The following is a 13965-nucleotide window of genomic DNA, read 5'->3' as shown; positions in this document are numbered from 1 at the left end:
ATCTTGGGGCTGGAGTCGGCCTTGGAGGCGAATGTCACTCCGGACGGGCTCCATGCCCTCAGCCTGAAACAGTTTGAATATAGGTCCCTGGTCACTGACGCGGCCAAAACTATGTATAGGGAGCAGCAGGGTCGACTGTACGATGCCGGGGACAAGTCGGGAAAGTTGATCGCGTGGCTGGACAGGAAGGAGAGAGTGAATCGTGTGGTCCCGGAGTTGCGTGCTGCGGATGGTGTGTGTGTGACGGAGCCTGACGAGATTGTGGAATGTTTTGCCGACCACCTCCGGGCTGTGTACTCCCCAGTGACTGACAGGGATGAGGACGACTCTCGCCTTCTTCTGAGGGATATCGCCTTGCCCGGCCTGTCCGTTGAGGACCGTGAGCGGCTGGACGCCCCCTTGTCGGCGGATGAAATAGCGACCGCGATCCGCTCCCTTCGCTCGGGCAAGGCTATGGGTCCCAACGGTCTGCCCATTGAGCTATATAAATTGCGCCCTGACAAGCTTGCGCCCTTCCTCAGTCGCATGTTCCGTGAGTCTCTGGCGGCGGGTTCCCTCCCGGCCGACCAGCGTTTGGCCACGATAGTCGTTATCCCCAAGGAGGACAAGCCGCGAGACCGCTGTACTTCTTACCGGCCTATTTCACTGCTAAATGCGGAGCCTAAGATCCTGGCGAAAGTCCTTGCCACTCGTCTGTTGAGCGTCGTGTGCGATCTTATTCATCCGGACCAATGCGGATTTATCCCGCATCGTAACACCGCTCTTAACTTGCGGCGTCTTCACGGCGCCCTTGCCAGGGCGGAGCTCCTCTCCGAACCGGCCGTGCTGGTTTCTCTGGATGCCACGATGGCTTTTGACACCATCGAGTGGCCATTCCTCTGGGCTGTCTTGGCTAAATTTGGCTTTGGGGAAGGATTTATTGGCTGGGTGAAGCTTCTTTACACGGGACCCATGGCCCAGGTGGTGGTGAATGGGCGGGTCTCTCGGCCCTTTGCCCTCGGCAGGGGCACGAGGCAGGGATGCCCGTTGTCCCCTTTGCTCTTTGCTCTCGCCCTGGAGCCACTCGCGGCTTGGCTCCGCTGGGAGCCCTCGCTTAGAGGGATCCGGTGGGCCCCGGGCTTTGAAGATCGGGTTTCGCTGTATGCGGACGATATTCTCCTATATCTCACCTCACCGCGGCAGTCGCTCAACGTCCTCTTTGACGTTCTGACTTCCTTTGGGAATAATTCGGGTCTCACGATCAATTGGTCTAAATCCTGCGTCTATCCGATCTCCGGTGGTCCTCCTCTCCTGCCGCTTCCGATCCAGGTATCTCTGAGCGGCTTTAAGTACCTGGGGATATACGTTTCGCTGGACCCGGTGGCTCGCTATGAGCAGAATCTCCTGCGTCCGCTTCGGCGATTGCGAGAGGACACGGCCCGGTGGTGCAGGCTGCCCCTGTCCCCGCTGGGTCGGGCCGCGCTGTTCAAAATGATGTCCCTTCCCAGGTTCCTCTATGCACTCCAGAATTCCTTCGACGTCATCCCAGTGGCCTACTTTCGGGAGGTAGAGAGCCTGCAGAGGGGACTGGTGTGGGACGGGCGGGCGCGTATTGCTCTGGCGAAGCTTACTCTCCCCTGGTACGACGGGGGCATCGCGCTTCCCGACATTCGCAGGTATTATTGGGCCGCGCAGCTGTCGGCCATCAACCATGCCACGTATGCGCCTGGCCTGAATCCGGCGTATGAGATGGACAAGTTCCTGCTTCCCGGCGGGGACTATAACAGGGCGCTTTACTCCCGCTCGGCTGGCCGGACCCTTACGGGTCCTACTAAGATTGCGGTGAGGACCTGGAGGGCTGCCACTGCGGCCACGGGCTGGAGTGAGCGACTGACATGTGCTACTCCTTTGTTTGCCTCCGATCGTCTGGGGAGCCTCTGGACTACGAAGGGGTTTGACCAGTGGGACACGATCGGTATCAGCAAAGTGGGAGACCTGTGGCATAAGGGCGCGGTTAAGACTTTCGCGGCTCTTCAGGCCGAATATGAGCTTACGGACAGGGAGTTCTTCCGCTATGCCCAGGTTCGACACGCCCTGCGCTCGGTCTTTGGAGAGGGGACCAATATCCCGGTTTCCTCGCCCCTCGAGGACCGCATACTTGACGGTCATGTCCCTGACAGTACTATTTCTTTAATTTATAAGAAACTGATTAATCATCGGGCTGACCTCTTGGTGCGCCTTCGGGAGGCTTGGACGGGGGATGGGGTGGAATTGGACGACGAGGACTGGCAGTCTGCACTGTCGTCCCCCAAGGAGGTCGCCATTCCAGCCCGTCTCCGGTTGGTACAGCTTAAGATTCTTCACCGGGTGTATGTGACGGGTCCTCGCTTGGTCTCGATGGGATATTCCGACGATGGGCTCTGTAAGCGAGGTTGTGGGCTCAGCGCCACCTTTCTCCATATCCTGTGGGAGTGCCGCGAGGTGGCGGACTACTGGCGCCGGGTACATACGGTTATGGGACAGGTCACTGGGGTTGTGCTGCTGCCGGAGGTGCGTCGCTGTGTCCTGAATGTGTGGGAGCCCAATGATTATAGCGCGGCTCAGACTCGGTGGGCGGCCCTGGGGAACATGATTGCCAAGAGAGATATAGCGCAGCTTTGGGGTGCCCAGCGGCCGCCCACCGTGTCAGTATGGAAGGAGAATATGGACTGGTGTATGTTCCGGGAGAAGACTGTGTATGTTGCCCGTGGTAAGCCGGGGGCATGGGGCAGAATCTGGGGGCAATGGAATGCATATCGCGGGGGTATCTGTACGCCCCCCCTGGTGGACACCGATATCGCCATGTCCCCCTGACCCTTGACGGTTCCGGGCACCTTTTGGAATGTTTACATATGGACGTTCATTTCCCTTGGCCCCCCCCCCCCGTCCCCAGCCTCCCGGTACTCCTTCCTTTCGCGTGCTGCTTAATGGTCTGAACTGGAGTTCCCCGGAGAAAGCCTGACCTGCACTGTTTGTCTTTATGCCTCGCCTTTTGTTTTTTCTTTTCGTTTTTTGTGTTTGTTGGATTTAAGTCTCCTGTTCCTTTAGAACTATCCGGAGTCATTACGGGGCCGAGCCCCGGGAACCGACTGCAGCTTTGATAAATGTATATTTCATTCTGTCCTTAGCGGCCGGCCCTGGTGGTTGTAGGCCCGTGCTTGTAATCGAATTATTGTTCAATAAAAACCTTTAAAAACAAAAAAAACAAAAAAAAAAAACAAAAAAAAAAAAACAAGGAGGGGCAGGCACGTGAACGTTCTAGTCCAAAGTTGGCCAGCATAGGTCTAGGAGGTCCAGAGCCATACCAGATTTTGAGGATATGAATTGTGTATAATCTTCCCATTTAGACTTATTGTATGCGCATTTCTGTTTCACGAATATCCTGAAAATCTGGCATGGATCCAGCCCCCATGGACCTACAATAGAAACCCTTGCTCAAGTCCACAAGGATGTTATTGTAGTACAACTCATTGCTGAGGCCTTATCTGGAGTATTTCCAGCCCTACAGTCCACATATTCAGAAAAATGAAAATAGTACATAAACCATCCAGAGGGAGGTACCAATATGGTGAAAAGTTTCCATCATCAATCCTAAGAAGAAATATATCAAATTAAAGTGATGTCCTCTGAAGGACAGGAGGAGGGATGGAGGAGATATGGTGGAAACAAGTTCATATCTTATAGGTGGAACAGCAGGAGAGATGCTGAAATTACTTAACCTATACAGTTACTGTTAAAGATAAATGGCTTAGCCGTGAATCTGTGCGCTTTGCAATGTAGCTTTCACCTAGATCTTGTTACCAAATCACCTACTGAGGTTCTCCTTCCTGCCACTTCCCTAGTTGAAAAATTCAGCTAATGATGGCAGGAGGTAGTGGTATATCATGACTACTGCAGCCATTATCGAAGTATTGGTTTTGTGTTTTATTTCTGGCTCACACATTTAAAGTCGGAGATTATGAACAGGTTGGACATGAATGTCAAGAATGCTTGTAAATAAGAACAGATGATTCATCTTTCTTGAACAACTCATTGAGAGATATTGTGTATGAAGACTCAGAAGTAATTCAAGAAAGTTCTTCTCTAAATGGAACTGTTTATCAGCAGGGGTGAATATCACCTTCAGAAAGAGAACTTAAAATACATGTAGCAAATTAGGGAGTGGAGGAATACCAGCAACAGGTCAAAGCCAGAGCTGTGAATTAAGATGGATCTGTGGTAATACAACAAATGGTGAAATATTCAGAGAGTTGCTACTCATGTTTTCCTGCCAAACTATCTGTAATAGTGTAACTGTTCAACTAACAGAAGTTACAGCAAGTTAAGTTGTTTGCGTTTGCCCATTATTCAGACATGATTTACATCAATCCCAGCGATAATCTTTAGCGAAACACAAGCAATGTATCCCTTCCTACTGCCGTGGGTAGATCATACGAGAAACACTGCCAACAAATAATCATTTGCAGGTTCCCCTTCAGGGGAAGGATGGGGTAAAATCTTATTGACCTAATTCTGCTTTCAAAAGTACACTGTCTGGCAAATCTTTTAGGAGTGCTGCTTCCATTTTATTTACTTTTCATTTCAGGACCAAGAGGGAACAAGAAGTCACTGTGCTGAAGAGGGCATTGGAGGAGGAAACCCGGGTCCATGAAGCTCAGGTCCAGGAGATGAGACAGAAACATACCCAGGCTGTGGAGGAGTTGTCTGAGCAGCTAGAGCAAGTTAAACGGGTAACTTCCAACAAGTCAAGACATGTCTTGAACACTCACTACCCACCTCTTGGCCCCTGGCTCTACTGTGCTCTATATTGTCCCCATTCTAGCAGCTAGTGTCTCTTTGCTGCCTGCTTCTTATGCACGAGCTGGTTCTAGATCCTTCTTCCTATTGAAGTTCTTGGATGGCACAGTTGTCTGGCTTTTCCTATCGCTGTGTATAAGAATTCATGTTCAAGAATTGCTCGTAACCTTGAGTTTCCAGGGAAGTGCATTACTTATTTTCCTATTAAGTATTTGTGTTTACTTTTTATACATATTACAGATAAGCATAATGAAAATATTGGCAATCAGACATAGGTACAAGTGAAGAAAAATACTGACAAAGCAATGGGCTCCATTCACAAAGATTATTTTGCACATGAGCATACTTTTACACTTGAAAAGGCTTCCATTTCAGCCTGCTACAAATTTTCAAAAGGATTCTTGGAAGGCATAAATTGATTTAGGGAATCCAAAGCAGAAGGTGTAGGATGTGGTTGTCACATCGTGTAGTTTACCTTGTGTGTGTGTATATGTACATTTGCGGGAATTCACAAACCTGATCCAGCCCCTTCACTACTTGGAAATTGTCCGAATTTTACTCCACCCAACCACTGGAGTAATTCTCCTTCCTGCAAGGGAAGGGTAAAGGAGCACGCTCATATTTAGTGATGGTGTAGGGCTTTCTTCACAGGGAAAATTGTTTTCCCCACATACAGTGAAAATCCCCACTGTGTGGAAGTGCACACTATATATTTCTGCACGGGGAATAGACATAGCTTTCCCGGCTTACTATTACACCTGTTTTGTGAATGGCACAAAGTGTGAAAGCTCTTTCAAGTGAAGTCATAGACCTGTGCCTGTGGTAGTTCGCTTTTCTTAGTGAATTGGGCCCAGGGAACATACATATTACAGCAGCTCAAAAGTTCTATTTTTAGAATTCACTAGTCATGCTTACCAAGAAACCTGCTCTATGTTAGTTTGCAGACATCATCCATACACAAAGGAAAAATAGGCACATTTCTGTAATCAGAGTTTAGTCTTTGATGATCGGATGTAATGCCTCTATTGTTTTGACAGGGAAAACAAGACACAAATGCTGCCATTTGCTATTATGTGTGTGCAATACTTTGCTCATTACACATATTCTCTTTCTCTTGTCTAGGTCCGTGTAAACTTAGAAAAAAGCAAACAGACCTTGGAAAAAGATAACTCAGATCTAACCAATGAGGTCAGGTCCCTCAATCAGATAAAGCAGGAGGTAGAGCACAAGAAGAAGAAACTTGAAGTCCAGCTGCAGGAACTCCAATCCAAATACACAGAAGGAGAGCGAGTGCGAAATGAACTGACTGAGAAAACACACAAGCTGCAGGTAAAAATAAATTTTATGGTTTGACCTTTACAAAATAAGTAAAGATCCCTATTTTAAGGTAGTGAGCACTTGTAAGATTGAGTTAGATAACATCTGCCAACAGCAAATATTGTAAATTAAAGTGAATTAATGACTGTAATCCAGATGCGATTCACTGACCCATTAATTTATTTACAAACGAGAAACTGAATAGCACTTTTTTAAATAAAACATTGTTATGGTTTATTGCCATATACTCAAGTAGTTACAATGTTGAAAATACTTTTATAAGTCTGGGAGTTCAAAATATAATTATTGAACCGAGAACAGATACCGTGGTCAGAATGCCGGTCCCATGAGGACCCTCTCTTTGGTTTATTATTTTGATTTTTGAAGATTTACTTTATTGTTCATAAGAGTGTCTGCTATTCAGTACAGATATGTGGCCCTTTAGTAAAACTAAGATAGACCAGTTTTCTGTGCCTCTGGAATCATATCCAACCACTGGTTATTATCTGTGCAGAAAGTTTCCAGTCTTACATACCTTAGGCCCTTAACTGTGCCTATTTTAAAAATTAGACTGAGAAGAATGCAAACTTATGTTCTAGCTAGAATTAATGTTCATTGTAATATGTGAGCAAAAGTTAAACACAACAAACTAAATGTTTTAACTTATTTCCTGTCATTTGTCGTCAGGTGGAGGTTGAATCTGTGACTGTGCTGCTCAACGAGTCGGAAAGCAAGGCGATTAAACTGGCAAAGGATGTCTCCAGCTTAGGATCTCAGCTTCAGGACACTCAAGTAGGCTGTCCCCAAATCACTTCCCTCATCGATAAATCTTCAGACTGCATCAAATCATAAATATAAAAATGCTGATGCCAAATCTATCTATTTTCAGGAGTTGCTTCAGGAAGAGACCAGGCAAAAGTTGAATGTTGCAACTAAGCTGCGTCAGGTGGAAGATGAGAAGAACAGCTTGCAAGATCAGTTAGATGAAGAAGTCGAAGCCAAACAGAACTTGGAGAGACACATCTCAACCTTGAACATTCAGGTACTGAAGCTTTTTTTAGTTTTATTAGAGTTTCTTAAATCTAGATTGTAGAAAAGTCTAACAAATTGTCAGACACAACAATGCCCAGTACTGTAGTATTTTACAATCACTGTCAAAATGTATGACTTGTTTCAGTCGTATAACTATATCACCTTTGACAATACAATAATGGTCAGGTTCTCAGGAAGTTCTCTTTTTTCATTATAATAATAATAAAATATTATAGTGTTATAACAATGGATGTTCTCCTGCTGATTACCATACAGCACACTTTACTCATCTTTCCTCGTTACACTTTTCAAATTGGAAATTGACATACAGTTGGGAAAAGCTTTGAGGTTAGTTTACCAACATAGGATTTAAAAACAGCACAGCATCTATTTACTCTATCACAGTGTTATTCACTGAAAATACCATTGAGGGTTTAGTTTCTTTATCAATATTATGAAAGGGCAGAGACTGGTCATGGGCTATGGTGTGCATTTCTGTTTTCAACAATAAAGACTCGTTTGATGGAAACACAAGCCCTAAACAAATACAGAAGGTGTTTAATTACATTTGCACAAATAATTAGCAAAATGTCAATAAATCCTGGAAGATTAATTCATACAGTGGGCCATCACCTCCTGTCATAAAAGGACAGTGTTAATCCATACTCGTTAAATGAGACATGATATATTTTTGTGATAAAGAAATATTTGTAAGTTTGTGTAGGTTTTATGTGGAGATTGTGCGCCTTTTCGTGCTTCTGTGTAATTGTGTAAGATTTCTCATATGTGCTGTCTCTGACTAGTTGCAGTTTCACTTTCTCCATATTTACTGATGCCATGCTTTACATTGGCTTTGCTTGGTCCAAACAGCACATCATTGGCTCTTTTTCCAGTAGTATTAATATGCATCTTAGCATGGCGTGTTCAACAGTAAGACGTTCATGGGTTTTTAATTATAATATTTCATCAATTTATGCATAGCTCTGTATTTCTGGCAAAAGTAAGATAGTTTTATTTGGGAGTTTAACCAAAACCTGTAAACAAATGTTCTTCTAACAGTTTTTAATAATTAATAAAAAATTGTGCCTTGAAAATAGGGATACCTAGGGCTGAAAGCCAGCATCATTTAACACTATTCTCTGTCATTATAAATTAAGTGAGCTTTAAATTAGTGCTCTTTAGATGAATAAGTAGGCACATGTTTTACTGAAATTATTAAATGTAGCTATTTCATTGTATAAACAAACCTATTTTCAAGTGGAAATGTTACTGTCTTTGTTCATTTTGCTAAATCGGTCCCTGAAGAAAACCTTAGTGAATGCAGTGTCGATGTAAGATACAGTGAACGGTGCTACAATATCAAGCATAATAAACAAATCGATTTCCAATTTCAGCTCTCAGATTCAAAGAAGAAATTGCAAGAATTCACCAGCACACTGGAAATTTTGGAAGAAGGCAAGAAGAAGCTTCATAAAGATATTGAGGGTATCACCCAGCAGTTTGAAGAAAAAGCTGCTGCTTATGACAAACTGGAAAAGACCAAGAACAGATTACAGCAGGAGCTGGATGATCTGGTTGTAGACTTAGATAATCAGCGCCAATTGGTGTCCAACCTGGAGAAAAAACAGAAGAAATTTGATCAGGTATCCCCAGTACCTCTTTTTTTACAATCTGATTCCCTCTAGCAATAATATTATGTAATTTGTTTTCAAAGTTTATTTCTTCATAAAACAAATATAATACATTTAATGGGTATTAAGCAGTAATTTAAAACACAATAAAAAATCAAAATAATACTTGAAAACATATACAGATCTGTAACCAATTATTAAGACCAAAGATAAATATAAAAGGTACAAATCAAGCCGAAGCCTTCTTGCAAGAATAAATGTATAAGAAAATCGCAGTCGCAGTTTCTTCTGCATTCCAATTAAAAATCTACACGCACCACAATTGTACAGAGATTGTACTCAGAGAAAAGAGGTTTCAGATATGTTAGCTTCTAGGTTTTAAAGGCACGACATAACAACAAAATATGCACAAAAACATTTGGTCTCTGTAAAGATCACTGACACTGTCTTTTCAAGTAAGCCCTCCAGGACAGACCCCTCACACCTGCTACAGAGACTCTGGATAACCTCATGAGTGATTAGCACGCTACAAAAACACAGATAACATAACATTAAAAGAACTTTGGAGCAAATTTCGCCCCAGCCTCAGAATTTCAATTTGGTAGGACTCTAAAGAAAATAACTTTACTTCACAAGCTGGGACTGGGCACAAAATGTTAAATATGGTGAAGTCCCAAAAGTGAGCTTTACTTTTTACTAGTATTGAAGAGCCTTTTTATTATTAATTTGTGATAACTCTGGGTTGAAAGACAATGGTTTTGCTTACAAGTTGAGCAGCCCTTACGTAACTATTATTGGCTTCCCATTTAAAATGTGCTTACATTTGATTGAGACTCCATACTCAAAGCACAACGCGAGCACACTAGCTTTTGCCTTTCATGCAAATAATAACTCACTTTTACAAAAATCATAAAAAACAATCTATAGCAAGGGATTGAAACCCTATATTTGAAAAGGCAGAAGTAAGTTTTTATTGTGTCCACTTCTGTTTAGTTATCTAAAGAATTCTGTTCATATTTGAGACGCAGGGCTTTCATTCTAACCGAGCTTGGTATATTTAAAACCTTACGGAGTAACTTATGGTGTTACATACATGTGCATAAAATCTAATTAAAAACGGAACTTAGACAGTAGTCAAATTTCCATATATACCAAAACACTATAGTAGTTGAGCAGAATTGTTTATAATATTATAACAATAACTACCCCTTTCCTACAGTAAACAGATAAAAACTACATTTAAAGTTCAGTCGTATTAACTTTGCAGCAATTTGCAATTCTGAGCTTCATTGAGGGTAACTTTACCGCTAGCGATATATTGCATGACAGTAACGTCATATGTACATCATGGACCTACTACTATGTTGCAGGGTAAGTGTATAATTTATATTCTTAATTCTCCAGATACACTTCCTCTTGCCCCTAAAATAGGCACAGGTGGAATACTTGATATAGTATCATACAATAACGGTTTTTATAATAGCATGAGCTTTCTGATAACATAATACCGATAGAGCAGTACAATGGTAACCAATACATATTCCTTGGATTGTTCCTAAGAAAAATCTTGTCTGCATTTTTTCTAGATGCTGGCAGAGGAGAAAAATATTTCTTCCAAGTATGCAGAGGAAAGGGACAGAGCAGAAGCTGAAGCACGAGAGAAAGATACCAAAGCCTTGTCCCTAGCCAGAACACTGGAGGAGGCAATGGCATCTAAGGAAGAACTGGAAAGAGTCAACAAACTGCTGAAGGCTGAGATGGAGGACCTGGTCAGCTCCAAAGATGATGTGGGCAAGAATGTAAGTCCCCTAAAATATGAAACCTGGCATTTCATTTTAATTTGGTTATTCGCGTTTCTTTCTTCCTCCTTGTTGTGTGGCTCTGTATAGAATATCACATTTAAAGCTAACACAAAGCACACAAAAATCTCTATATCCTATATGTGTAAATTGAGAAAGCACTCTAATGGAACAAAACAGAAGGAGTATGATTCCCTAGAATATAATATGCTTCATGCATGTGTTTAGTGTTAAAACGGCTAGGTGTCCAAGTGTTGTTTTAATCGCATATGTCTGTGAACAGGTATGGGCTTCTATAATAAGTGAGTTTTTAATTTTTTTCTAAAGGTGTAGAGTTGTGTTTCCCTCTCATGGTCATGAATAGTTTGTTATATATCTCGGCTCAGGTTGAAGAATCATTGTCTCTTAAAATTGTATCTCTAGTATTTGAGGGGCAGATTAACGAGGAAGTGCCGCAGCGCGGCATCTCAAGCCCTTTAGATGCGCCACTCTGCGGCACTTTTAAAGCACAGGAATGCGACATATTTACAATAATATGTCACATTCATGTGCTCTCCCCTGCACTGGCACACAATCAGCTGCCATGCGCCGGCGCAGGCACCCTTGCACCATGGTGCAAGCATGCCTGCGTCATGGGGAGATTGTTTTTGTGCAGGAAGGTGCTCCTTCCTGCACAAAAACAATCACTACAGGCATTTTCCTCCATCAATGTGTGCTGTAGAATGCAGCACACATTGAAAGAGGAAAAAACGAGGAGAAAGGAAAACATTTCTCCTCGTTGCGCCTCACTATGCTTCCCCTGGGGAGGCGTAGCATTCACATGCATTTCCAGATTTACGATTCCCCGTAAATCTAGAAATGTGTCTTGTTCCATGGGTGTTGCGTGAGAACACCCACAGCAACACCCATGGAACGCCCCTTTCACTCAAAGTGCTGTGTGTAAAGGGGCCATATTTACAAGGACAGGAAAAGCCACGTAGGGTGGCTTTCCTGTCCTTGTAAATATGGGGCAGAGAAATACGCCACCAGTACGTCAGAAAAAGTGACGCACCGGTGGCGCAGGGGGCTTGTAAATCTGCCCCCGAGTGATTATGTTCTGTGGTGAACTGCTGTTGTCTTTGCATTGATAGGGCTAGCTGTAGTTGTGCATATGCAGTAGATATTGATTGTGTTGTGTTTTTTTCGATGCAATTGGCAAAAAGGCCACAATCTAAATATTCAGATCATGGTAAATCTGACCCAGAAGCATAGTTTGGGTTAAATTCAAAATGATGTACACCAAACTCAAGGCATACTAGATGTAAACCTAAGGCTATCTTCAGAAACTAACATCTCACATTATACCCTTGAGAGGCATCAGTTCAGCAAGCACCAAGTAAGTTCACCAGTCAAAATGTAATTATTAGAAGCAGGTGTAGATCCCATGACATAAAAGGCCAAAGGCTATGGAAGGTTTTATTCCCCAAACTGGGAGCTGAACCAAACCATTTGTGGCTCGGGCAAATTCGGAAAACTGAACTGTCAAGGAAGCCTTTGACTACCTTCAGCCAATAATGATAAGGATAGTGCAAGAGAAACCATGCTACACCAATGACCCTGAATCCTTATTTGAAGGAATAGGCACTGAGCATTTTCTATCCAATCGAAACTCGACAAAGGCAGTGAAAATGAAGACTGAATTTCAGACATTGTTCAGTGGGTCAGATGGTCAGATGGTCGACATGATCTACTGCGCCATAATCGTGGTGATTTGGATCATTTAACTTTAGTGTTCAGGGGTCTTTTCTACTATGACTCTGCAAACTGTGCCAAGTACACCCTTTCTAGCACAATAATTCAGTGTCCAGCTCAATGCTTGTGTTGAGAAAAGGTAAGCACTGTAGTGTTACGGCAAAACAAAATACTACACATTTAATGCGCCAACCAGGGTTCAGAACTCCCAACTATGGGTTTGTGCTAGGTCCCATGCAACATCTAGGGTCCCCTTCCCTGTGCCTATAGGTATCCCATTGGTCTAGACCACTTCAAGGGAATAGCAGTGTCTCTGTGACAACAGCACAGGCGTGAGTTCACTAAGCGATCGAGCAATTGCCATACATTGCCATCCCATAAGTCAGTTGTGTGATCTTCAACTAAAATGATTCACTTTGTTATTGTTATGCCTCTACAGCAGACCTGACTTTACTGATCAAGATATACAGATTCCATCTCTTTTTTCAGGTCTGTGTTACCTCTTCACAGAGGACACAGCTATAGTAGCTCCAGGCAGTGCACATGCCTGTTTCACATCACCTGCATCCTCAAAAGTGACACTGGACCACGGACAGCCTCACTCCTTTCTGGAGCCTCTCGGGTGTACAGTATGGCTAGCCTGGTTGTCAGGTGCTGTGTCCTAGGCAGTTACAGCCTCAAGGCTAAGGGGCTATGCTCTGTGCCAGATTGATGATGGCAATGCGCTTCGCAACATCACAAAGTGAGAAGAGGCAGCACTCATCTCACAGGATACACTGCCGATATGCCAGACTGCATGAAGGGGTTTGGGATTTTTATCAAACAATTCATCATATAACCGGGTAGAGAGACTGGGTGATCTCTCCTGTCTTGATCGGTGCCGGTTGCACTAACAGTAACAATACGCTTGTTATTGGTGTTCCACACACCTGGAACATGCCTAGGCTTTTATGCCTGAACAGTCTCTCCTCCTGCAGGGCCATGCACACTCCTTTCATTTTTGGCCAGGCAAGCTTCTAGGGGCTAAGCAGACCCTTAGCTTCTCCAGCACATTTGTTTAAACTTCAAGTGACATCCCTTCACCTCTGGAAAACTGGCTGTCATGCAGACAAATGCCCTGGTCACACAGCAGCACTTCAAGTACTCTGTGAACACTCCTTTCCCTGTTCAGTGAAGCATCCTAGAACTGGGATGGTTTGGGTCCCACTTTTATACTCATTTTCAAGACAAGGGACATTAATCCACTGCACAAGGGTTTGGAGGTGTGTTTTCAAATGTAATTTTCTGGCTTTGGTACAGGCACAGTCTATGTGCAAGGTGACGGCTGTCAAAGCAGGTAGTGATAATGCCGACTCCAAGCAGCAGTATCTGGAACATGAGCGCAATCACATGTGAAGACTCTATGCCTGGCTGTCTCCAGCCTTCCTGAAGTAGCTACCTTGGAGAGTCAAAAGAGCGGATCCTTCCTAGAAACGTCTCCACCTCTGGCACCTCTACCATCCACCAACGCCCAGGAAAATCTAATCAGCAATCCCTTGCTAAAAGGTCCTCATATAATTTCCATGGGTGGTCCTGTATTCATCCTCTCACTAAATTGTCTGGGTCTCCACCCTCAGGCCTAAAAATGCTGTCAATGCACT

The 13965-nt window shown here is 43.8% G+C and overlaps 1 protein-coding gene across 4 annotated transcripts in view; it reads left to right on the top strand.

Moving 5' to 3' along the window:
* Window positions 1–13965, top strand: part of MYH11 (myosin heavy chain 11) — a 224789-nt gene that overhangs the window by 187875 nt on the left and 22949 nt on the right. For all 4 annotated transcript variants that reach the window (XM_085632079.1, XM_085632081.1, XM_085632078.1 and 1 more), the window contains 6 exons: window positions 4604–4748; window positions 5938–6144; window positions 6820–6924; window positions 7022–7174; window positions 8559–8807; window positions 10382–10594. In XM_085632079.1, coding sequence (XP_085488205.1) covers window positions 4604–4748; window positions 5938–6144; window positions 6820–6924; window positions 7022–7174; window positions 8559–8807; window positions 10382–10594 — 1072 coding nt within the window. The remainder of the gene's footprint in view (window positions 1–4603; window positions 4749–5937; window positions 6145–6819; window positions 6925–7021; window positions 7175–8558; window positions 8808–10381; window positions 10595–13965) is intronic.

The sequence above is a fragment of the Triturus cristatus genome, chromosome 10 (assembly GCF_964204655.1).
Source record: "Triturus cristatus chromosome 10, aTriCri1.1, whole genome shotgun sequence".
NCBI lineage: Eukaryota > Metazoa > Chordata > Amphibia > Caudata > Salamandridae > Triturus > Triturus cristatus.
The sequence above is the reverse complement of the archived record's forward strand: the minus strand, read 5'-3'. Positions and strand labels throughout refer to the sequence as shown.